Genomic DNA, 23,351 nt, shown 5'->3' with positions numbered 1-23,351 from the left:
GCAGCTGCAGGGGGTTAATGCAGGTAATCAGGATAAAGGAAAATTGCTAAATTCACTGAGAAGGGAACAATCCCTATAAGCCAGAGAAATTAGGTAGAGCTTCATGGAATTTGACTTGAGCCCTGAAAAACAGGCAGAGAATAGATGAAAAGAAAATAGTGCCAGGTAGGGATGGGCATTTTGAATAAAGTTACAGAAGTTGGAAAGCATGAGGCTCTTCAAGAAACATTAAACGAGATCAATTTTTGTGGAAGGATTATGAAATGTCTTCAGGCAGGCAGACTGAGGCTATATTTTAGAAGATAATGATTAAGTAAGAAATTTGACCTTTGTCCTACATAGGGCATAGAGAACCATCTTCATGGTGGTGAGTAAAAATGAATTAGAAATAGACAAAGTAGAACAATGAACTAGGAAACTATGCTGGTAATTCAGACTTGAAGTTTGAATAAGATCCTGAGATAGAATAGTAAAAGTGAAAATATGGGGGTAGTAAGAGACTTGCCAAAGAGAAGAGTTCAGTTTTAGAAGTGTTGAGATTAAATATTTCAGGAAGTTCAAGCAACAGTAGTTTAGACAGAGAAGTCAGTTCAGGATATAGATTTATTTATTATTTTTTTAATCATCAATAAATTATGGTGCTTGAGTACACAGTTATTTCTTTTATACTTGCCTTTGTACTTAGGATAGTACTTAACCCCAAATGTTAAATTGGATTTCACAGAGATCATGATTAACGTGGTAAACTAAATGATGTTACTGAGGATGGATGAATAGAGAAGGAGAAAGGGCTGAAAGTGGAACTTAGGGGACCTGCTCATATTTGAAAAACAGGAGACGAGCTGGATGAATAATTTGAGGAGGAGGGAAGGGAGAGGAGAGGAAACGGTAAACGTACTATTGAACTCAGAAAGGGGTGACAACAACTCTTTCTCTGACAAAATAACAGGATTCAAAGGATAAGGAGGTAGGATTTGAGCTGTGGAACCTCTGTATGCTTTTCATGTTCTGACTTTAATTCTCTTTCCTTCTATTTTATTTCCTCCCATTTTATGCTAGGTTTAGCAGTAGCCTTAGAGATGGAGAATTAACTGTCTTAAGTAATAAGGCACTCAATCCTCTTCTCTTTCTCACTTCAGTTTAGACTTCTGACTTTTTGAAGACTAACAACACTAGCCATCTTTTTTCAGCATTACTGTACATCTCAACAGTCCATTCCAACAAGGAACAAGTGCTCTCTGTGTTTTTTAGGTAGTGAAGACTGGAATCGAGCAAGGGAGTAATGCTGGCTATCTCTCTGAATCTCAGGTAAAATTATTTCCTTTCAGTGTTTTATTATTGGAGACAGGAAAACCAAGATCTAAAATGCTGTGTGTAAAACTGAAAAAAGATAAACTATTCAAAGTCTAGTAAAAAATATATATGTATTTTCTTCTGGTGGTTGTCATTTCTTCTGATTAATCTCACTGAGCCAGTAGATGCTGAGAAAACCATAGTAGTCCCCGGATGTTGGGTTGGACAAAAAATTTATTTCAGTTTTTCCATTAAGATGTTATGGAAGGACTTCCCTGGTGGTCCAGTGGTTAGGAGTCCACCTGCCAATGCAGAGGACACAAGTTCAGTCCCTGGTCAGAAGGATTCCATAAGCCATGGGGCAGCTGAGCCCATGCACTATAGAACCCATGCACTGTAGAACCCATGAGCCGCAACTGCTGAAACCCACATACCCTAGAGCCTGTGCTCCACAACAAGAGAAGCCCCACAGTGAGGAGCCCAAGCACTCCCAACAAGAGAGTACCCCCACTCACCGCAACTAGAGAGGGCCCATGGCTGCAACAAAGACCTAGCACAGCCAAAAATAAAGCCATTTAAAAAGGATGGATTGGCCAAAAAGTTTGTTGGGGGGAGAAAACCCCAACAAACTTTTTGGCCAATCCAGTATTTGAACTTGCTCTCAGTAACGGCTTCCCTTAATTCCCTTGTGGCTTAGCTGGTAAAGAATTTGCCTGCAGTGCAGGAGACCTGAGTCCAATCTCTGGGTTGGACAGATCCCCTGGATAAGAGAAAGGCTACCCACTCCAGTATTCTGGCCTGGAGAATTCCATGGTCTATACAGTCCATGGCGTTGCCAAGAGTTGAACATGACTGAGCGACTTTCACTTTTCACTCGTGCTCAGTAACGAGGGTATAACTAGGAAAAGCAGAGACAGAGTTATAATCCTTTCAAAAGGAATCGTTTGGACTTTTTGTTCTGTGGATGGGCTGGTTTCATTATGACATAATGAATACACTGGTAGGGAAATATGATTCTTACTTGTTAGGCCTAGAGATAAAACAATCCCAGCCTCCCTTTGGTAAACTAGAAGGGAAATTTTTTGCACCCACTAAAACAAGAAAACAGAGTGACTCAGGAACCAACCTCACCTCTTCCACTTCCTAACAAGTTGGTGGATCATAAATTTTAGTGGATTCAATTGTTTTGAAGTTTTAAGCAATCACTGAAGAATGATTCAGTTCAGTTCAGTTAGTCGCTCAGTCATGTCCAACTCTTTGCAACCCCATGAACCATAGCACACCAGGCCTCTGTCCATCACCAACTGCCAGAGTCTACCCAAACCCATGTCCATTTAGTCAGTGATGCCATTCAACCATCTCATCCTGTGTCCTCCCCTTCTCCTCCTGCCCTCAATCTTTCCTAGCATCAGGGTCTTTTCAAATGAGTCAACTCTTTGCATCAGGTGGCCAAAGTATTGGGGTTTGACCTTCAACATCAGTCCTTCCAGTGAACACCCAGGACTCATCTCCTTTAGGGTGAACTGGTTGGATCTCCTTGCAGTCCAAGGGACTCTCAAGAGTCTGCTCCAAAAAAAAAAAAAAAAAAAGAGTCTTCTCCAACACCACAGTTCAAAAGCATCAATTCTTCGGTACTCAGCTTTCTTTATAGTCCAAGTCTCACATCCATACATGACTGCTGGAAAAACCATAGCATTGACTACACGGACCTTTGTTGACAAAGGAATGTCTCTGCTTTTCAATATGCTGTCTAGGTTGGTCATAACTTTCCTTCTAAGCAGTAATCGTCTTTTAATTTCATGGCTGCAGTCACCATCTGCAGTGATTTTGGAGCCCAAAAAAGTAAAGTCAGCCACTGTTTCCACTGTTTCCCCATCTATTTCCCATGAAGTGATGGGACTGGATGCCATGATCTTAGTTTTCTGAATGTTGAGCTTTAAGCCAACTTTTTCACTCTCCTCTTTCACTTTCATCAAGAGGCTGTTTAGATCTTCTTCACTTTCTGCCATAAGGGTGGTGTCATCTGCATATCTGAGGTTATTGATATTTTTCCCGGCAATCTTGATTCCAGTTTGTGCTTCCTCCAGCCCAGCATTTCTCATGATATACTCTGCATATAAGTTAAATAAGCAGGGTGACAATATACAGCCCTGACGTCCTCCTTTTCCTATTTGGAACCAGTCTGTTGTTCCATGTCCAGTTCTAACTGTTGCTTCCTGACCTGCATACGGGTTTCTCAAGAGGCAGGTCAGGTGGTCTGGTATTCCCATCTCCTTCAGAATTTTCCAGACGGTAAAGCGTCTGCCCGCAATGTGGGATGTCTGGGTTTGATCCCTGGGTTGGGAAGATCCCATGGAGAAGGAGATGGCAACCCACTCCAGTACTCTTGCCTGGAAAATTCCATGGACTGAGGAGCCTGATAGTTTACAGTCCTCGGGTTTGCAAAGAGTCAGACACAATTGAGCGACTTCACGTTCACTTTCAGAATTTTTCAGTTTATTGTGATCCACACAGTCAAAGGCTTTGGCGTAGTCGATAAAGCAGAAATAGATGTTTTTCTGGAACCCTCTTGCTTTTCCGATGATCCAGCAGATGTTGGCAATTTGATCTCTGGTTCCTCTGCCTTTTCTAAAACCAGCTTGAACATCTGGAAGTTCATGGTTCATGTACTGCTAAAGCCTGGCTTGGTGAATTTTGAGCATTACTTTACTAGCGTGTGAGATGAGTGCAATTGTGTGGTAGTTTGAGCATTCTTTGGCATTGCCTTTCTTTGGGATTGGAATGAAAACTGACCTTTTCCAGTCCTGTGGCCACTGCTGAGTTTTCCAAATTTGCTGGCATATTGAGTGCAGCACTTTCATAGCATCATCTTTCAGGATTTGAAAGAGCTCAACTGGAATTCCATCACCTCCACTAGCTTTGTTCGTAGTGTTGCTTTCTAAGGCCAACTTGACTTCACTTTCCAGGATGTCTGGCTCTAGGTGACTGATCACACCATCGTGATTATCTGGGTCATGAAGATCTTTTTTGTACAAGTCTTCTGTGTATTCTTGCCACCTGTTCTTAATATCTTCTGCTTCTGTTAGGTCTATACCATTTCTGTCCTTTATTTAGCCCATCTTTGCATAAAATGTTCCTTTGGTGTTTCTAATTTTCTTGAAGAGGTCTCTAGTCTTTCCCATTCTATCGTTTTCCTCTATTTCTTTGCATTGATTGCTGAATAGGGCTTTCTTATCTCTCCTTGCTATTCTTTGGATGATTGCTCTTCAGTAACACAAAAGGTATCTGAGGAACTTGGGACAAATTCCAGAGAAAACTTTCTTTATCCTGGGTTGCTTACCACAGTGCACTCTGATGAATTCCTTTACATTATCACCAAGTGCAACAACACATACACATATGTACACTAAGATTGAAGCATGTTTCACAAAATAATTAGCCTGTACACTGTGCTCAGTATTTTCTGTCGGTTCTACTTATTACAACGCACTAAATTGGTGTCCACTGATGGATTTCTGCCTGTAGTTTGAAAAATCACTGACTTACTGAATAGAACCTACTTTACCAAGATTAGCAGAACATTGTTTCATGTTCTATTCAGACATGAAGGTAGCATTATTAGCAGGGGTTCCTCCTTTGAAATGCTATTTGTAACCATGTAATTGAACCAGTAAATTCTAGTAATGTTGATGATGGTAATAGCTAAAACCCAGTCATTTTACAAGTGCTCTCATTGACTCCCTACAACAATACTGTAAAATAGGTATTGTTTTTCCCATTTTAGTGATGAAGAAAGCTTCACAACTGGGAAATGGCAGGGCCAGGCTTTAAACCCAGTTCTTTCAAATACAGATTCTAAATCTCATGATCTTATCCACTAACTTGAGACTTGTTCTCTGTAAACGTTAAGATACATTTAAAGTGGTAGATGATGAAGAAGGAAATGGCAACCCACTCCAGTATTCTTGCCTGGAGAATCCCATAGACAGAGGAAACTGGCAGGCTACAGTCCATGGGGTCGCAAGAGTTGGACACGACTTAGCGCACTGTCTCACCCCAGAGATCCTGCCACATATACCACAAAAACCAAACATCCCCCCAATGACCTTGGCCCCACTGTTCCAATCACTCCCAGGTGGGAATTCAGGCACATGTTCACAGAGGTCACAGACAACATACATACGGTTCTGTTATGTCCCATATATTACCCTTTCATGTCCCAAGGAAGACATTTTTGCTTAGAGATTTTCATTTAGTGTATCTTTAAAAAATCTTGTGTTAAACTTGCCTCCATCTTTTTCTTGGGTAAGGACAACCCAGAAATGGCCCTTTGTGTCTGTGATGTTGCCATTCACAGCTTTCTTGATAGGCCTAGTACAGTCTTGAGAACAGGGTTGCTGTATGCTGAGTGTCAGACGGTAGCTCTTAGCTTTGTCTATTTTAGGTAGTTATGCTGTGCATTTTTTATTGGTGTACCATGTTTGATTTGTCCCTAATACCTTTGAAGTTTTTCTGAGAAATGAATAATGCAACATGAACTTATTAAAATACATTTTAAGCCTTTAAAAAATAAATAAAGTGGTAGATGACACATGGGGCAGCCTACTACCTTGGAAAGAGAACTGAAGTTGGGAATCATACTGCCCGGGTTCAAGTTCGCTTTCTGCCCCTTTGAGGCAGGGTAGCTTTGAGCAAGGTCACTTAATTTCTCTGAGCCTCCTCTTCCCAATCTTTAAAATGAGAGTGGTGGTTGAGATAATTGGTCCACTCTAGTTCTGTGAAAAAAGTTGCCACAACCTCTGATGTGGAGAATCTTGAGAGCTCGTTATATCCAAAACCTTGCAAAGCAGTCATCAGAAGTACAGATGAGGAGAATGAGAGAAAGACCCTCAGTAGGAATGACCGACTTCTGCAGCTCAGGACCTGAGGCTTTGCACATGTTGCCCCTGCTCTGCAGAGGAACTGACCTGAAGGAATCCATGTCTCCAAGACTGGGAAGCTCTACCTTTTCTTCTTCTCCTTTACTTTCCAGACATTTGGAGAGCTTGCAATGACCAAAGAATCAAAAGCCTTGATGGGACTTTACCGTGGTCAAACCCAATGCAAGAAGAATAAATTTGGAGCTCCGCAGAAGGAGGTTAAGTAAGTTCAGCTCTGCCTAGGAAGTCCCTGTGGATTTCAGCACATGCTAAGCTCACTGATGCCTCAGTCTTGCCCTAAACTGCTTTTGCCTTCATCAGTATATACCCCTATCCTACCATGGACTTCGTGGCTTTCAGAGCTGTGCTTGTGCTGAGTTTTCTCCAGACCTCTCTGTTGTTGTTTAGTCCCTCAGTCTTGCCTGACCCTTTTGTGACCCCATGAACTGTAGCCCACCACACTCTTCTGTCCATGGGATTCCCTAGGCAAGAATACTGGAGTGGGTTGCCATTGCCTTCTCCAGGGGATCTTCCCAACCCAGGGGTCGAACCCATGTCTTCTGCATTAGCAGGTGGATTCTTTACCACAGAGCCACCTGGGAGGCTCTCCAGACTTCTCTAATGGCTCCTATAGAGGCATTCGTGTGTCACCATTGATGTCCCCTAGAAATCTGGTTTAGGTTCCTGCTTCCTAAACCAAATACACACACTATGTCCTGATTGATGACCTTGTCTATCCCTGTGACTTGAGATACCATCTCTGGGAATTCATACATTTCCCTCATTAAAAAACATAAAGCCTTAGAAATTCCCTGGTGGTCCAGTGGTTAGGACTCCAAGCTTCCACTGCCAGGTGCCTGGGTTCAGTCCTTGGTTGGGGAACTAAGATTCCACAGGCCTCAGCACAGCAAAAAAACAAAACAAAACCATAAAGCCTTATTCTAGCCACTAAAGACTTGTCCTTTGTTTCACTTGTAGCCTAAATATTTGAGTCCCCTTACCTATTTCCTATCTATTCTCTTTAGCGAGGCTTTCAGTGTTATGCTGCCTAAATAGGTCTTCAGCATCTGAAGTTTAATAATGTCCCTAAACTCACCCTCTTGCTCAGTAGTTCTTAACCTGGGCACTGTTGCCACTAGGGGACATTTGACAATGTCAGGAGACATTTTTAGGTGTCACAACTGGGGAGGGAGGGATGAGACTGGCGCCAGTGGCCAGGAATGTTGCTCAACATCCTGCAGTACATAGGAGAGCCACAAAACAAAGTAACCAGTCCAAAATGCTGGTAGTGCCAAGGTTGAGAAACACTGTCTAGCTGAATTACACAAAGGGGCTTGTGAAAGCAGCTAATGTTACTTCCTTCTCCTTTATAACCTCTCTCACCTTCAGTGAGATTCAAATCTAAAGCAGAAGAGGAAATCAGTAAGAAGTCCAGGTGAGACAGATAAGATTCTTGCCAAGAGGACTGATTTCCAAATTAGAATATGAAATATAATCTTCACTGCTTGTCCAGAACACATGGTGATCAGTATCAATCTGTATCAATTGGTATCAATCTGCCTGTGAACCACCAACCTTGGCAAGTATCTCACATTCAGTGGCTGAGAGCATTTACTTCCATGTTGCAGTGGCATGATGATAGCACTTCAATCTGTACTTCTTCACATATCCTATAGAAATTTACCATTAAATTTTAAATTATAAGTATTTACTTTTAAGAAACCTAGTTAGCCACTCCAAACTCTTATTCTAGTCTGCGTGTAACTCTTAGTATTTTAATATGTATGATACCACCCAGAGAAGCTGTTACTGTGTACTAATACACAGAAAAGACAGGCAGCATGTGTATGAAACCCATGGAAGAAGAAACCAATGAGAATCAAAATACTTAAGCTTATGAAAACTCTGCCCCACAACCTCCACAGTGCAAAAGAAAACTGTAACAGAATGCTCCCAGACTTGAATTCTGTGACCTTAAGTAAATATTTGCTATAAGAAAAAGAATTACTTTGAATCAAAAATTTTCAAAAACTCAGAACTAAACAGACAGAAAAACAGGATGATGTAAGAGTTGACCTAACTTGAGGAAATAAATTGAAGGAAAAGATAACATCGTGTTAGAAATGAAGAATAAATTATAAGGTATGCAGGGCAGACTAGGTTGAACTGAAAATGTAATAAATTGAAGAAAGGGTGTCCTCCTTCCTGCTTCCCTAGTTATCAGTAATAGTTCCACTTCTGTTTCTCTAGGCCTCTTCCCTTTGACTTTGGGGGGTAATTTGAATTCCTTACCTATTTTCTCTTTTCATAAAATATTTTTTTATATGAAGAATGCATTCTTATTATCCTTTTTTAAAAAACTTTTTAAATACTAGATGAATCTGTTTTGTGTTTATGATTTGAATGTTTTATTAATAATATAAAAGGTCTATCAGTATGGATCCTGTAACTTGCTCTTTTTAGTCGGTGGTACAACTTGGAAGAGACTGTGTATGATGGTTACATACCAGTTAACTTGTTCCTTTTCATCGCCTACTGATGGACTGGTGGTTATTCCCAATTTTTTCATTATTGTAAACATTATATGACTCTTCATCCTAGCATATCATCTTATGCATAAGTCCATTTCCTTGGAGTAGATAGTAGAATTACTGGGTCATAGAGGATACAATTTTTGGTTTTAATACATTTGACCTCCTAGAATGGGAAAGACTAGAGACCTCTTCAAGAAAATTAGAGATACCAAGGGAACATTTCATGTAAAGATGGGCTAAATAAAGAACAGAAATAGTATGGACCTAACAGAAGCAGAAGATATTAAGAACAGGTGGCAAGAATACACAGAAGAACTGTACAAAAATCTTCACAACCAAGATAATCACGAAGGTGTGATCACTCACCTAGAGCCAGACATCCTGGAATGTGAAGTCATGTGGGCCTTAGAAAGCATCCCTACGAACAAAGCTAGTGAAGGTGATGGAATTCCAGTTGAGCTCTTTCAAATCCTGAAAAATGATGCTGTGAAAGTGCTGCACTCAACATGCCAGCAAATTTGGAAAACTCGGCAGTGGCCACAGGACCGGAAAAGGTCAGTTTTCATTCCAATCCCAAAGAAAGGCAATGCCAAAGAATGCTCAAACTACCACACAATTGCACTCATCTCACACACTAGTAAAGTAATGCTCAAAATTCATCAAGCCAGGCTTCAACAATACGTGAACCGTAAACTTCCTGATGTTCAAGCTGGCTTTAGAAAAGGCAGAGGAACCAGAGATCAAATTGCTGACATCCGCTAGATCATGGAAAAAGCAAGAGAGTTCCAGAAAAACATCTATTTCTGCTTTATAGACTATGCCAAAGCCTTTGACTGTGTGGATCACAATAAACTGAAAAATTCTGAGAGGGGAATACCAGACCACCTGACCTGCCTCTTGAGAAACCTATATGCAGGTCAGGAAGCAACAGTTAGAACTGGACATGGAACAACAGACTGGTTCCAAATAGGAAAAGGAGGACGTCCAGACTGTATATTGTCACCCTGCTTATTTAACTTATATGCAGAATACATCATGAGACATGCTGGGCTGGAAGAAGCACAAGCTGAAATCAAGATTGCCAAGAGACATATCAATAACCTCAGATATGCAGATGACACCACCCTTATGGCAGAAAGTGAAGAAGATCTAAACAGCCTCTTGATGAAAGTGAAAGAGGAGAGTGAAAAAGTTGGCTTAAAGCTCAACATTCAGAAAACAAAGATCATGGCATCCGGTCCCATCACTTCATGGGAAATAGATGGGGAAACAGTGGAAACAGCGTTAGACTTTACTTTTTTGGGCTCCAAAATCCCTGCAGATGGTGATTGCAGCCATGAAATTAAAAAACGCTTACTCCTTGGAAGGAAAGTTATGACCGACCTAGATAGCATATTCAAAAGCAGAGACGTTACTTTGGCAACAAAGGTTCGTCTAGTCAAGGCTATGGTTTTTCCTGTGGTCATGTATGGATGTGAGAGTTGGACTGTGAATAAGGCTGAGCACTGAAGAATTGATGCTTTTGAAGTGTGGTGTTGGAGAAGACTCTTGAGAGTCCCTTGGACTGCAAGGAGATCCAACCAGTCCATTCTGAAGGAGATCAGTCCTGGGTGTTCTTTGGAAGGAATGATACTAAAGCTGAAACTCCAGTACTTTGGCCACCTCATGCGAAGAGTTGACTCATTGGAAAAGACCCTGATGGTGGGAGGGATTTGGGGCAAGAGCAGAAGGGGACGACAGAGGATGAGATGGCTAGATGGCATCACCGACTCTTTGGACGTGAGTTTGAGTGAACTCTGGGAGATGGTAATGGTTTATTGGATGATAACCTGGGCAATCCCACTTTTTACTGAATTAAGAGCTTTTATCAAAAGTCGTTTCATCTTTTCCTTTCAGGCAGCTTGCCGTTCTTGGTGCAGGGCTGATGGGAGCTGGCATTGCTCAAGTCTCCGTGGATAAGGGCCTACAGACCATACTTAAGGACACTACACTGCCCGCGCTGGGTCGAGGACAGCAGCAGGTGTTCAAAGGGTGAGCCTGCTCTCTCTGCCTTTGCTGGGAGAGTAGAATGTGTTTTGATTTTCACCATCACAGTTTGCTTTTTCCTGAACATGATCTGTACTGGATACTCCATATTTAAGTCTTATTTCTTTGATTTTGAGAAACTCTAATTCCTTCTTTCACTTTTTTTTTTTTTTTGCTATTGTTGCAGACAATGTTATTATAAATCATTAACATCATTGAGTCTTTGAGTGCAGAAGAGAAAACCTTATGTATTAGATGTTTTTAAATATCATGTACGTTATGCTTTGGTATCAGACTAGAAATTGTCCTATTTGTGAATTTTAATTGCTGTATTGTTTTAGAATATTGAAACAGCATGACTGGGTGTGTCTATGGAGAGAACTGAGGTTTGGGATATGAGGAAGCGTGTAATTGCATCCTGAAGATAGGGCTAGGATCTGCACTCATGAGCCTCGTATTTCTTGACTGGCGTGACCATGGAGAAGCAGTTAACTGATTTGGCTCCATAGTGTCTGGATCTTATAGACTGTGTCTCCATCTTCCCTCTGAATTAATAAAAGGGAAATATTATTCTTCCTCTTGCCCATCCCCCCTCTCATACCCCACCCCCAGCCGCATAATGCAGAAGGGAAAAGTGGAACAGCAAACTTGGCAAAACTGGGAATCGGTTTCAGCTTATTTCTCTGCTCCAGTGTAATGGACTCTCTGAGGCTGGCTGCACTTTGTCTTACATGTGACTTTTAGCTGAGTGAGCTTTTTGTTTCTTAAATGAATTATGTAGCTTACACATGTTTTTACCCCTTTTCTGCAGAGAGGCTCATATATTGCTGCCATAATACCATGCACCACCTCGCAGGTTTAATCATGTTGGCAGATAGCCACTATCTTAATGTCAAGATAGCAAGGTGCTATAGTAAAAGAGATTCAGAGCCCAGAAATGGCACGTGCTTGGTAACCATTCCCCTGAGGCCAGCACGCAAGTGTTCCCAAACAGCATTTCATTCTGTCACCCAAATGAGAAATTGCTGCTCTAGAGTAACCTTTTCTCCTCGACCTCTTTTGGATCCAGCTGTCCTGGGTTTCCCTTTTGGCCTTAGAAACATCAGGCTCTGGTGAGTGCCCCTCACCACACTGTTGACTTGGGACATACACATCTCTAGTCCTCCCTTAGGAATAGTTCCATTAGGCATCAGAATTAGAGCAACTAATAATACTTTGAACATTCAGAGGCATCTTATTTGCTGACTGCCAACATAGCTGCCAGAAACCAGGATATTTGAATCCATACTTTAAGACTTTGACTACTACTTTGAACTCACCACGTGGCTTCTTCTTTTGGTTAAGGAAATTAATGAATGGATTGCAGCTCATTCTTAATTCAGAGGAAAACTCTAGGTCATTTATTCTGCAAGTGTGGTCAGAGTGAAACCTAAGAGAGCCTGTTTTCCTTGGCAATAAAAACAATCAGTTCAGTGTCTGAGTAGCAGGAATCTTGTTTAGCTCTCTGGGGAAGAAGAAATGTTGAGTTAATGTTTTATGTAATCAATATACTGTGCTACTAGGTACAGACCAGGAAATGGATTAAGAATATAAGACATAATGCAGGGTCTCTGTCCTCCAGTAGATCACAGTTACAGAATAATGCAATGATATGGAAGCGAGTATAAACTCATGTGGTCTCGGACCCGTGTTGGCTGTCTCCCCTGTCGTAGGTAGAGAATGACTCAAGCTGCTTTTTTGTTTGCCATTCTGGTGTTCATGTTTACTCCTCTTGGCAGATTTAGCTGTTGAATGCAGGTTGGGCATTAGAGGCATCTTGTAGTAGGAGAACTGTGGATGTGAGGGTCAACCTGTCTGAATCCTAGTACCCTCCCTTAACAAGTCTGTCTGAGCTTCTTTGAGCAGCTCAGCTCTCTCAAAATGGGGGGGCATAGCTAACCTCACTGAATTGGTAGAAAATACACGGTACACTTTCTGGCCCACGGACACTCAGTAAATATTAGTTTCCTGTTCTCCCACTCCGACTAGAGATGTGTTTTGTTTTGTTTCCAGATTGAATGATAAAGTGAAGAAGAAAACACTAACATCATTTGAAAGGGATGCCATGTTCAGCAACTTGATTGGGCAGCTTGATTACCGGGGTTTTGAAAAGGCTGACATGGTGATTGAAGCCGTTTTTGAGGACCTCAACCTTAAGCACAGAGTGCTGAAGGAGGCAGAAGCGGTAAGCACAGGGCCTGCGGTGCTGACTCCTTGTGCAGTGAGTGGAGAACACGGAAACCGGGTTCTTTAAAAGAACTACAAGAAACTCGTGGTTCTGTTCTTAGGGCCCAAACGTAAGGGGTTTTGTTTGTTTCTTTGCGGGGGGTGGATGGGAGAAGGTAAAGTAGCTTTATTTTCTTTGCCAGGTAAAAGGGAGTACAGCAGGCTCCATAGCAGTTTTGAGGTACCCCTCAACGCTGTGCCCCCCAGACATAAGTTTTTACATGAACCTGTACACTGTGTGTAAAGATCAAATCAAAGTCCTCAGGGAAGACACACAAGTACCTTATTAACTGAAGCACAGAGTTCATTAGCCTGACATGGGAGTTTAGTCACCCAGACATACACAGATAACCTCATGGACTGTAGCCCGACATCTTGGCATTTCGGGTTGGCTGCAAGCTACAGCTCAATTCAGGTCTAGGCAGCAGAGGAAATAGGAAGAAACACTCTCCAGGCAGAATTCAGGTGCTCATTTTGTGGAAAATGCTCCTTTGGTCTTGAGTCCACATGCTGTGCACAGTCACCTCTTGAGATGGGATGACATGAACAAAACAAGTACTTAAACCAGGTGGTATGAAGGAGGAGGAAAGAAGATGTGGCAATACTCCAGGTGAGAGGTGGAACCAGGGCCTGGACTAGCCTGCAGTGAAGTAAACAGAGTGGAGGTCCGTAAACGGTGTACATAAAGTGGCACTGACTTGGCAACATTCCAGGCTTCTCAAGTAGTGGGCTGTGTTCCTAGGACTCCTGCCACTTGAGGACAATCTCTGCTGTACTCAAGACCGCGGGTTTAGAAACTAAAGAGCAGCAGCTCGGGTTGGGGACAGATTCCACTTGTGAAACACACATTCCAAAGTCTTCTCTTTAGACAGAGTGCAATGGAGAGTCAGCTGCAGGAGAATATTCAGAAGAGCAGGGTAGGTGTGTGACCCTCTGTCCTGAGGTGGCCCTGTCCCAGAGATGTATGCCCAGTGTTTCTGGGGCTTCAGGGGGCACTCCAGCAGGCACCAGAGGGAAGGCTGAGGGGCGGTAAAAGTAGACACAGCCATTCACCACTGAAAGAGCATTTGTCACTTGATGGGATGATGGTGTTTGCTTCCGGAAAATCAGGCTTTGGGAGGATCTGTGTGTAGAGAAGTTTGTTAGGGTTAGCAGTTGGAAAGCCAGTGATCACGGAAAAGAAGAAAGAGGGATAAGATCAGGAGATGTACAGGCTGTAAACAAATCAATACAGTACTTCAAGCCAAAGGGAGAAGAGAAAGGAAAGAGAAAGAAAAGCGAAGGGGTTTCCTGTGTCCATGCAGGCCATAGAGGGAAGGCACCAGGGAAAAGGCAGCAGACGGAGATAAGAAGAGGAGGGTGTTCAGGGAGTCATGAACTTTTAGCCGATAGTAAGAAAAGAGTAGGAAGATGATTGCCAAACGTAAAGTCCAAGATGTCATGTATGTTGTGGATATTTATGTAATAAATCACTGGCCTTTACCTCTTTAGTGAAGCTAGTGAAATCATCTAAGGTAGGAGATACTCAAAGAAGTCCTTCAGAAAGAGTAGAAAAGAGCAAGGTCCAGAACAGAGCTGTCTTTAGAGCATCAAAAAATTTCAGGTGCAAGACCTTTAGTAGAGCCTAAGATCCTGGGCTCTGCTTTCTTTAAAGGCAAATGGTAAAGCTGAGTCCACCGAGTGTTCCTCAGGGATTCAAAATTTCACTTCTTTCCTCTCCACAGAGCTAAAGAAACTCCCTCCTTTGATATCTTCATAATCCGTATCTCCAGACTCCTCACTGTCTCGGTCATTTCTTCTCTTGTCTTCACCATGTCTCAGCATTCTCTTGGCGTATGAGAAACCACCACAGACCACCACAAATCACCGTGACCTTTTCACAGTTCTGCAGTTAGGGCAGGGCTCCAAGAGGCGGCTTGCCCTTAACTCCAGGTGGCTTCCCAGTAGGGGTGCTCGCGAGACTGCATTCAGCAGAAAGCTTATTGGGGCCCCTCCCGTGGCCTGTCCTCACTTAGTGGCTGAACCAGAACTTCTTTGCAGCATGGCTGCCGGCGTCCAAGAGAGCAGAGCAGAAGCCATCGGGCTTCACTAGGCGAGGCCTGCAACTGGCAGAGTCATTTCTGCTGCTTTCCATTGGTAAAAGCACATCACAGGCCAGGCCAGGTTTAAGGGGAGGGGAAGGAGACTCCCCCTCTGGATGCACAGAGACACACATGTACCAGGAGGGACATGTTGTTGCCAGCCATCTTTGGAGACATTGGTTTGCTCTTCATAGAGAATTTTACCACCAACATTAGACACTATACCACTAATGACACAGCTTGAGACTGTTAGCCTCTGCCCATCGGGCTCTACTTTTGACTTACACTATACTTTTGATTAAATTAGATCATGGGGAACTTCCCTGGTGGTCCAGTGGCTAAGACTCCACACTCCTAGTGCAAGTGGCCCAGGTTCAGCCCCTGGTCAGGGAACTAGATACCACATTCCGCAACTAAGACCCAGCGCAACCAAATAAAAACAATAAAAAATATGATCATGGGCTCTGTACACAAGTTTACTGCCAAGCCAGGTTTTGCCCATTAGATGCCTACTTTTTTCCTCTTTCTTCTTTTTCATAAAATCTTAATACAGTCCTTTATCTTTATCCTCATTTTAATCGGTCTTGCTTTATACCCATTGTTTCAGTGAATCAAATGTATCTTGAACCTTGATTCTCAGCTCTGATGTTAGGATTCTGCTTGCCCAGATTTGCACAAGTTTGACAGGTGTGCATTCCATGTTTTTCATCTAATCATCTGAATAAAAGTGTGAATAAGTCAAGATTGTGTGCAGAATGCTGAGACAGTCTACATTAGAGACTATTCTCCAGTGCAATAAAGCTAAGTTAATAGTATTCTTGTACTGTAGATATAATTATAGTGGTGTGCCATTTCTGAGTATCACATGTGTAACATGAAATAGGCATGCACGTTATGGTTTATTCTTACAAAGATGAGGATGGCAGAGACCCAGTTGTCGCTCATTGACTGCTTTGGGCTGTCGTCACCTCCCGGGCCTACCTGACACATTCTTAAATGCTTTTCTCCTGTAGGTGATTCCAGATCACTGTGTCTTTGCCAGCAACACGTCTGCTCTTCCTATCGGTGAGATTGCTACTGTCAGTAAAAGACCTGAGAAGGTAAATTCTGAGCAGAGGAAAATTCTGAAATGTTTTGCTGCTTCAGGCTCACTGATGAAGGCTTAGAACTTGAGAAGGGAGAGGTATGGATTATAAAGTGGGTGAGGGTGATGATGTAGTCCCAGAAACTGGTCACAGAAAAGCTAGTAACATGACCAGTGTGAGATGAAGAAACAAGTGAAGTACAACTAAAATATACCTTATAGATGATTTGCATTCTTAATGGGAATTATTATTCAGGCTCAGACTATAAAAGCTACCTTTTTTTTTACAGTTGGGTATTGAAAGCCAGGCTCTAAAACAAGAGATGCTCCAAAAATAACACTTGAGCTACAGAGCATTCTCTGGTGACTGTCTGGAATGGGTTTGGTTCCCACTGCGGACCCAGAGATGGAAGATCTTGGGGTGCAGTGGGATGTGTCCACACATGGGTTTGCTTAGAGCTTCTCCCCAGGACAGGAGAGGGGTAGGTGTAGAAGCACTTCACTGTGAATGTTTGAAACAGTACCTGAAAGTTTATCTTTGAGCTTCTGCTCTCTACCAGAGAAATCAAGTGCAATCATTCAAGGAGAAAAAAAACAGTTCACCTCTCTGGAGGACAGCAGTTAGCCTCAGCTAACCAGAACCAGCCAGAAGTCAGCAGGAAATATAAAAGGCCTTTAAACAGCCATAACTGTTAATACAAAGTCCATGTGCTCCAAACCTAAAAGTCTATTGATTGCTGTTCTAATAGCTTGCTGACACAGGGTTATCTTGTTTCCCAGCATGCAGCAGATTAGAGGTCACATGGCCTGATAGAGGCAGGCTTAGTAATGGCAGGAGGAGGTTGCAGGGAGAAGTAGCAGCTGTGAGTGTGGCCCTGCAGGAAGACACCAGACACAGGGTCAAGGCAGATCTGGCCACGTCATAACCACTCGCAGCAGCTCCTCAGCACTGAGGCAGCAGAGGAGACCCTGCTGTTGTGTCTGTGATGCTAACCTCTCTTTCTCCCCCGTGGAGTGGAACAAGCAGCACACTTTGTGTTCCTCACCCCCAGAGGCCTTGAGCTTTTGTCTTTTGCTTGCCTATGTCATTCATGTAAGAGTAAGGCCACGGCAGCCCAAGCAGGGCGACCAGCCATCTCGATGTGCCCAGGACACAGGCCCTCCAGTACTCCACCTGGGAAGTATTCCACCTGGGAATGTCCCAGAAATCTAGGACAGAGGTGGTCACCTTTTGGCACAACTTTTTTGAGCAATGTAAACAGGTTTTGCCTGGGGTAGTGATTACGTGGGTAGATACACAGTTATCAGAACTTAGCAAACTGAGTGCTGTTAAGGTCTGTGCATTTTATTGTATATAAATTACACATAGTGCAAACTCTTTTTGCTCAGGAGTATAGTCTGAATCAGGTCCTATCTTTTAAGTATTTTAGACATAAGTAGAAGAATAATTTAGAGGTTAAAAGCAACTTTGGGATTGATAAGTTGGTGTAACATTTCAGTGACCTGTGTGTCACACAATGGGACGTGGGCAAGCTGTGGAGACAGGCCCACCTTGATGGAGTCCCACCCTGCTGTTTACTAACTGACCCTGAGCTACTAATACTAACCTCCTGATTAAGCTTTCTTCCTCATCTAGATAATTAGACTGACTAGTTCACAGAGTTGTAATGGATTACATGTAAAGAATAAATGATAAATGTGCTAATGAACAGTGGATAGTAAGCAGTCAGTCAATGGTAGATATTAGTTATAGGTGAAGTAGGGGACAGGGGGCAAAACTATGAATTAATGGATAGACTTCTGTCACAATTTAGTTGTGAAGACTGCCTAATTGTTAGCTTATTGAGGCTGTTGTCAAATTTTAGCATGTACCAGAATCACCTGGAGGGATTCTTAAACACAGATCTGGGCCCTGCCCCTAGAGTACCTCATTCAGTAGGTCTGGGGAGGGCCTGAGAATTCGCAGTTCTAACATTGCCAGGCGATGCTAGTGCTGCTGGTCCGGGTACTTGACTTTGAGAATCACTGGTTTAATGACACTTGAGGGAATTTGAATGTTGAGAAATGTTATTTAAACCCAGTGCAGTCATCCCTCTGTGTCCTTAGGGGATTAGTTCTGGAACCCCAAGTCCCTTATAGAAATAGTGCAGCACAGGGAATTCAGTTGGCCCTCTGTATCCTCAGGTTTCACATCCAAGGATTCAGACCAATTGATTGAATCAAATTCAGCCAGTTGGATCCTATTTTAGCTGAACCTGTATGTGCAAAATCTGTGAATGGGAAGGGCAGACAGTATCCTGGTGGTAAGACCCATCTGTGTAAAATCTAGATGCATCTCTGACAGTCCAGCATATTAAGTAATTCTTCTGCCTGTCTCCCCCCACCCATTAAAAAGTGGACCCTCTCACCCAAACCATTCATCATTAATATAATTGGAACCCTCACTCATTCTTTCCCAATAAATCTAATTTGGCCTTTAGCTGTAGGTTTGGCATTAATTGTGGATAAGATCCATTGCCCTCAGTGAAAAGCCCTAGAAGCAAATGGAAGAGAATTTTGGGTAGCTCTCCCATGAACATACTGGACTCTTATTAATCAAAGAACCATGAAACCAAGCCATTTGACCATATCAAGCCAGTATTCCCTTACTACAACAGCCTTTCTCTGCAGTGCTTTCCTAGCAAAAAAAAAAAAGAACCCTATTAAGTTTCCCCTCTCAAGAGTTCTTAAGTCTGGCAGTGTTTTGTCCCCCTTGCCAGGTGATCGGCATGCACTACTTCTCTCCCGTGGACAAGATGCAGCTGCTGGAGATTATCACAACTGAGAAGACTTCGAAGGACACAACTGCCTCTGCTGTAGATGTTGGCCTCAGACAAGGGAAGGTCATCATTGTGGTTAAGGTAAGGAGCTGTGGATAAGAGCAGCAGATTCAGAAAAGAGCCATGAAAACTCCTTATATGTCCAGGCTTCTTGGTGACTCTTCAGGTCAAATAGATCAGCCTTTGATACGATTGGGCTTCCCTGGTGGCCCAGATGGTAAAGCATCTGCCTGCAATGCGGAAGACCCAGGTTCTGATCCCCGGGTCAGGAAGATTCCCTGGAAAAGGAAATGGCAACCCACTCCAGTACTCTTGCCTGGAAAATTCCATGGACAGAGGAGCCTGGTAGGCTACAGTCCTTGGTGTTGCAGAGTCAGAAATGACTGAGCAACTTCACTTTCTTTCTTTCTTTGACATGATTTCCCCTTAGTCATCTACAGTATGGACAGTGGTGTGACTACTGCTGAGTCGGGGTCTGGGACACAGCAGGTTTTCCCAACTATTCCAGACTTTGCAGGTGATGTGAGACTATCTCCTGTCCTCTTGGAATTGAACTAGGCTGCCCCCGGCTCTGGCTTCTGCAGTTCAATATTAAGGATTCTGACTGAGATTATAAATCACCTTAAATTTTGAAATGGCTCCTGGGGAAGGGAGACCACTTTCAGACTCGGGCAGTGCCCTCAGCCGAGGGGCCCATGAGCTCGTGTTCTCTCCCTTTGCAGGATGGACCTGGCTTCTATACCACCAGGTGCCTCACACCCATGATGTCTGAAGTCATCAGAATTCTCCAGGTTGGTATCACTCTCAGAATGTTGGAGGCATCTTCCACTCCTGAAACTAGTTTTCCAGACTGGTAATGTCAAGATGAAGAGCAGACTTCCTTCTAATACACTGACTGCTGGCTCTTCTCCAGGAAGGCCTTTTGCTGCCCTTCCATTCCACCCACTGTTGGGACGTCATGGGCGAAAATGCAGAATTTTAGCTCTGCTCCCCAAGCGTCCTCCCTGCTCCAGTCACCCCGAGGCCTCCCGACATGCTCTATGTGCTGTTTCTGCATCTTCATCCAGAACAGGACCCGTTTGGTCTGATTGGTGCTGTACCTGCTTCTGCCACACACAGACCCCCCTCTGGTAGCCATCCAGGTTGGTCAGTGGCAGAAAGGGCTGGCCACACTCGCCGGGCTCCCATTAGACTCAGGGATCACGGGCTGCTGCAGCCCTGCTCCCTGGTGATGTCTCCTCTCTCAGGGTAGGGAACCTTACCACATCTGGCATGGAATCTCGGTATTCTTGAGATTCAGGATTGCAAACAAGAAAGATATGAATAATTTGTTCATGTCTAGACCTCCTTTGAATGCCATAGGTTAGGAAAGGTTCACACTTTCTCCTGGGGCTCTCCAGCCTCTTTGTGCTTCCCTGTGTGTATCAGTCCCAGTCCTGGGTCTGACCTGGCAGTGCCCAGAAGAGAAGTGGGTGCTACACCAGGCTGATTCTGAGAGCAGCACGGGGTGCCCTTAGGGGAGTCTGGGACAGCCTTCCCCTGAGGTCCTGGGTTTGCTGCCCATCCAGGAAGGAGTCGGCCCTAAGAAGCTGGACTCCCTGACCACCAGCTTCGGCTTCCCTGTGGGCGCCGCTACACTGGTAGATGAAGTTGGTGTGGATGTCGCAAAACACGTGGCAGAAAATCTCGGCAAAGAGTTCGGGGAGCGGTTTGCAGGTGGAAGCCTGGAAATGCTGCAGCAGATGATATCCAAGGGCTTCCTGGGTGAGTAGCCTCAGAGAAATGGAACTAGCACCATGAGTAACGGTCCCTGCGACCCAAGAGCTGCAGAGGCCTGGGTGGAAGAGTGTATTTTCTCAACAGAGCCCCCTGTCATAGGGAATTTAAAAATGATTTCATGACAGCCTCTTCTTAGGCTGGGCCTGTAGATTATGGACAAAAGGCGGAACTCTGGCCTCCTGAGGCTCTGCCATTGCCCATGCAATGCAAGATTGACAGGCATTTCATCCCACCCACAGCCTCTACTACACCCATGGTACTGCAGGAGCCCTGCACCCAGGCTTTCCATGTTCTCTGACCACCTGTGTGGAGAAAGTAAACCTCTGAGTATGTAATTGAGGCCCACCAGAGAGGTGGCTTTCTCTCTCGGTAAAGTAGCAACAAAATCAACACCAGGACCTGACGTCCAAGGGCCTGGTACTGCAGGCGTGGACATTAACACTCGCCCACACAGCCTTTCCCACCCAGGTACCTGGATTTCAAGCTCCAAGAAATATAAGCTCTCTTTTCCTTCTCTGCCAACTCTTCTGACAAATACTAATTTCTGGGGTAGGCTAGATCTACAAATTCAGGAGTATGGAAGAGAGGCTAGGGCTTTCTAGTAGACTAGCAGAGAAGAGAATTCTCAGTGCTGAGCTCTGAGAAATCATAACTCTCCCTTTTCTTGCTTATTTTAGGTCGCAAGTCTGGGAAGGGCTTTTACATCTACCAGGAGGGTGTGAAGAATAAGAATTTGAATTCTGACATGGACAGTATTTTGGCAAGTCTGAAGATGCCTTCTCAGCCCGACGTGTAAGTTCAGTTGAGGGGCTATCAGTGTGGAAGTGTGTTCCTCACCAGCCCAAAGCTTCTTGGACCCTCCACAGTCCTTTTTTTTTTTTTTTTTATGATCACCATATGTGATCAGAGAAAACATTTCCTAATTCTTAACACTTTCTGCCTTTCCACATTCCACCTCATTCTCTACTAGACATCAGGGTAAGGACTGCAGCCAAGCTTTGGGAAGGCCTCTGGATAAGCCATGGAGGGTGCCAGAAAGCAACTAGAAAGTTCTCCTGGGCTTGCTCAACCTGCACACCGTTCACTGTCATCTGTAGTCAGTACCTGCTGATATCAGGACATACTGTCTACCCTGCAGGGCCTGTGCTCGGTGCTCACTTCCAGTTAATCAGGGCAGGCAGCTCTCTACTGTCCTTTTCCAAGGTCGGCTCCTTCTCTAGAGGCAGAAGTTCATTAGGGCTGGCCCCAAGCACCAGCGGAGAAGGAATTGGCAACCTGCTCCAGTATTCTTGCCTGGAGAATCCCATGGACAGAGGAGCCCGGCAGTCCATGGGGTCGCAGAGAGTTAGACATGACTGAGCAACTAACACCTGAGCTCCAGCAGCACCAGCCCTCACTCCCATTCCGTGCTGGGGCCCCTACATCCTCCCCTTTGACTCTTCCTCTCCCTGAATGTCTCTCCCTGTTGGCAGCTCCTCAGACGAAGACATCCAGTACCGCCTAGTGACCAGGTTTGTGAACGAAGCCATCCTGTGCCTGCAGGAAGGGGTTTTGGCCACGCCCACAGAGGGAGACATCGGTGCGGTCTTTGGGCTTGGCTTCCCCCCATGTCTTGGAGGTCAGTCTTGCAAGTCAAAAAAGTAGCTTACTTCACCCCAGAGCTTGTTTTGCTTCTCCTTCAACAAAATCCTCTTTCTGCATTCAGGGCCCTTCCACTTTGTGGATCTGTACGGGGCACAGAAAATAGTGGACCGGCTCCGGAAGTACGAGGCTGCCTATGGAAAACAGTTCACCCCGTGTCAGCTGCTTGTGGACCATGCCAACAACCCTAACAAGAAGTTCTACCAATGAGCAGGCCCTGTCCCCTGCCCACTCACCCACTAACGCCAACCATGGCAGCACTGTTTCTCAACAGAGTGGCGTCTAGATTTATCAGAGTGACCAGAAGGAAGACGAACTCTGGCATTGGTTATGTGCCTTGATTAAAGTGCCTTTGGCTAGGACATCTCTCCCTCCCAGCTAAGTCTGGCTGTGATGTAGTTTGTACTTCCTGTTGGAAGGGGGAACCCTCTGTGTGCACCAATTTATAAGCCTCGAGCCCTAGGGTGGCAGTGTTTCTGGAGCCATCCTTGTTGCCTGCTCCTCCCGAGAGGCCAGTGGTGGTCACTGGTGGCCAGTGGTGGTGAGGACAAGTTTGCACTCAGCCAGATACTTAACAATAAAAATCAAACTGTTCATCAGTCTGACTGCCCATTGCCTTCTTTTCTGTCATTGCCCTTCTGGTGTAACCCCCTTTCCTTCAAAGAGTAAGCTGGAATAAAGCCCTGTGCTCTGGGGTAGGAATGTGTTGGGAGCTTGGAGCAGCACCTTAAGAGAGAAGTTGCAGTGATGGAGAATGGCCTTTGATCCCTGGGTCTGGAAGATCTGGAGGGAGGGCACAGCAACCCACTCCAGTATTCTTGCCTGGAGAATCCTCAGGAACAGAGGAGCCTGGTGGGCTACAATCCATAGTGTCGCAAAGAGTTGGACACAACTGAAGTGACTTAGCATGC

General features: G+C 44.2%; 1 protein-coding gene across 1 annotated transcript in view; it reads left to right on the top strand.

The window, feature by feature from the left end:
- HADHA (hydroxyacyl-CoA dehydrogenase trifunctional multienzyme complex subunit alpha) overlaps positions 1-23,039 on the top strand; it is a 42,311-nt gene extending 19,272 nt beyond the window's left edge. Inside the window, exons 10-20 of the mRNA XM_086325930.1 lie at positions 1,252-1,308; positions 6,326-6,435; positions 10,643-10,777; positions 12,824-12,995; positions 16,131-16,217; positions 18,961-19,101; positions 19,743-19,811; positions 20,589-20,784; positions 21,477-21,591; positions 22,272-22,417; positions 22,505-23,039. Coding sequence (XP_086182056.1) covers positions 1,252-1,308; positions 6,326-6,435; positions 10,643-10,777; positions 12,824-12,995; positions 16,131-16,217; positions 18,961-19,101; positions 19,743-19,811; positions 20,589-20,784; positions 21,477-21,591; positions 22,272-22,417; positions 22,505-22,650 — 1,374 coding nt within the window. The 3' untranslated portion in view covers positions 22,651-23,039. The remainder of the gene's footprint in view (positions 1-1,251; positions 1,309-6,325; positions 6,436-10,642; positions 10,778-12,823; positions 12,996-16,130; positions 16,218-18,960; positions 19,102-19,742; positions 19,812-20,588; positions 20,785-21,476; positions 21,592-22,271; positions 22,418-22,504) is intronic.
- The last annotated feature ends 312 nt before the right edge of the window (positions 23,040-23,351 follow it).

This window comes from Bos grunniens, chromosome 11, assembly GCF_055505025.1.
Source record: "Bos grunniens cultivar Pamir isolate PY7600 chromosome 11, Bosgru_T2T1.0, whole genome shotgun sequence".
Lineage (NCBI taxonomy): Eukaryota > Metazoa > Chordata > Mammalia > Artiodactyla > Bovidae > Bos > Bos grunniens.
The sequence above is the reverse complement of the archived record's forward strand: the minus strand, read 5'-3'. Positions and strand labels throughout refer to the sequence as shown.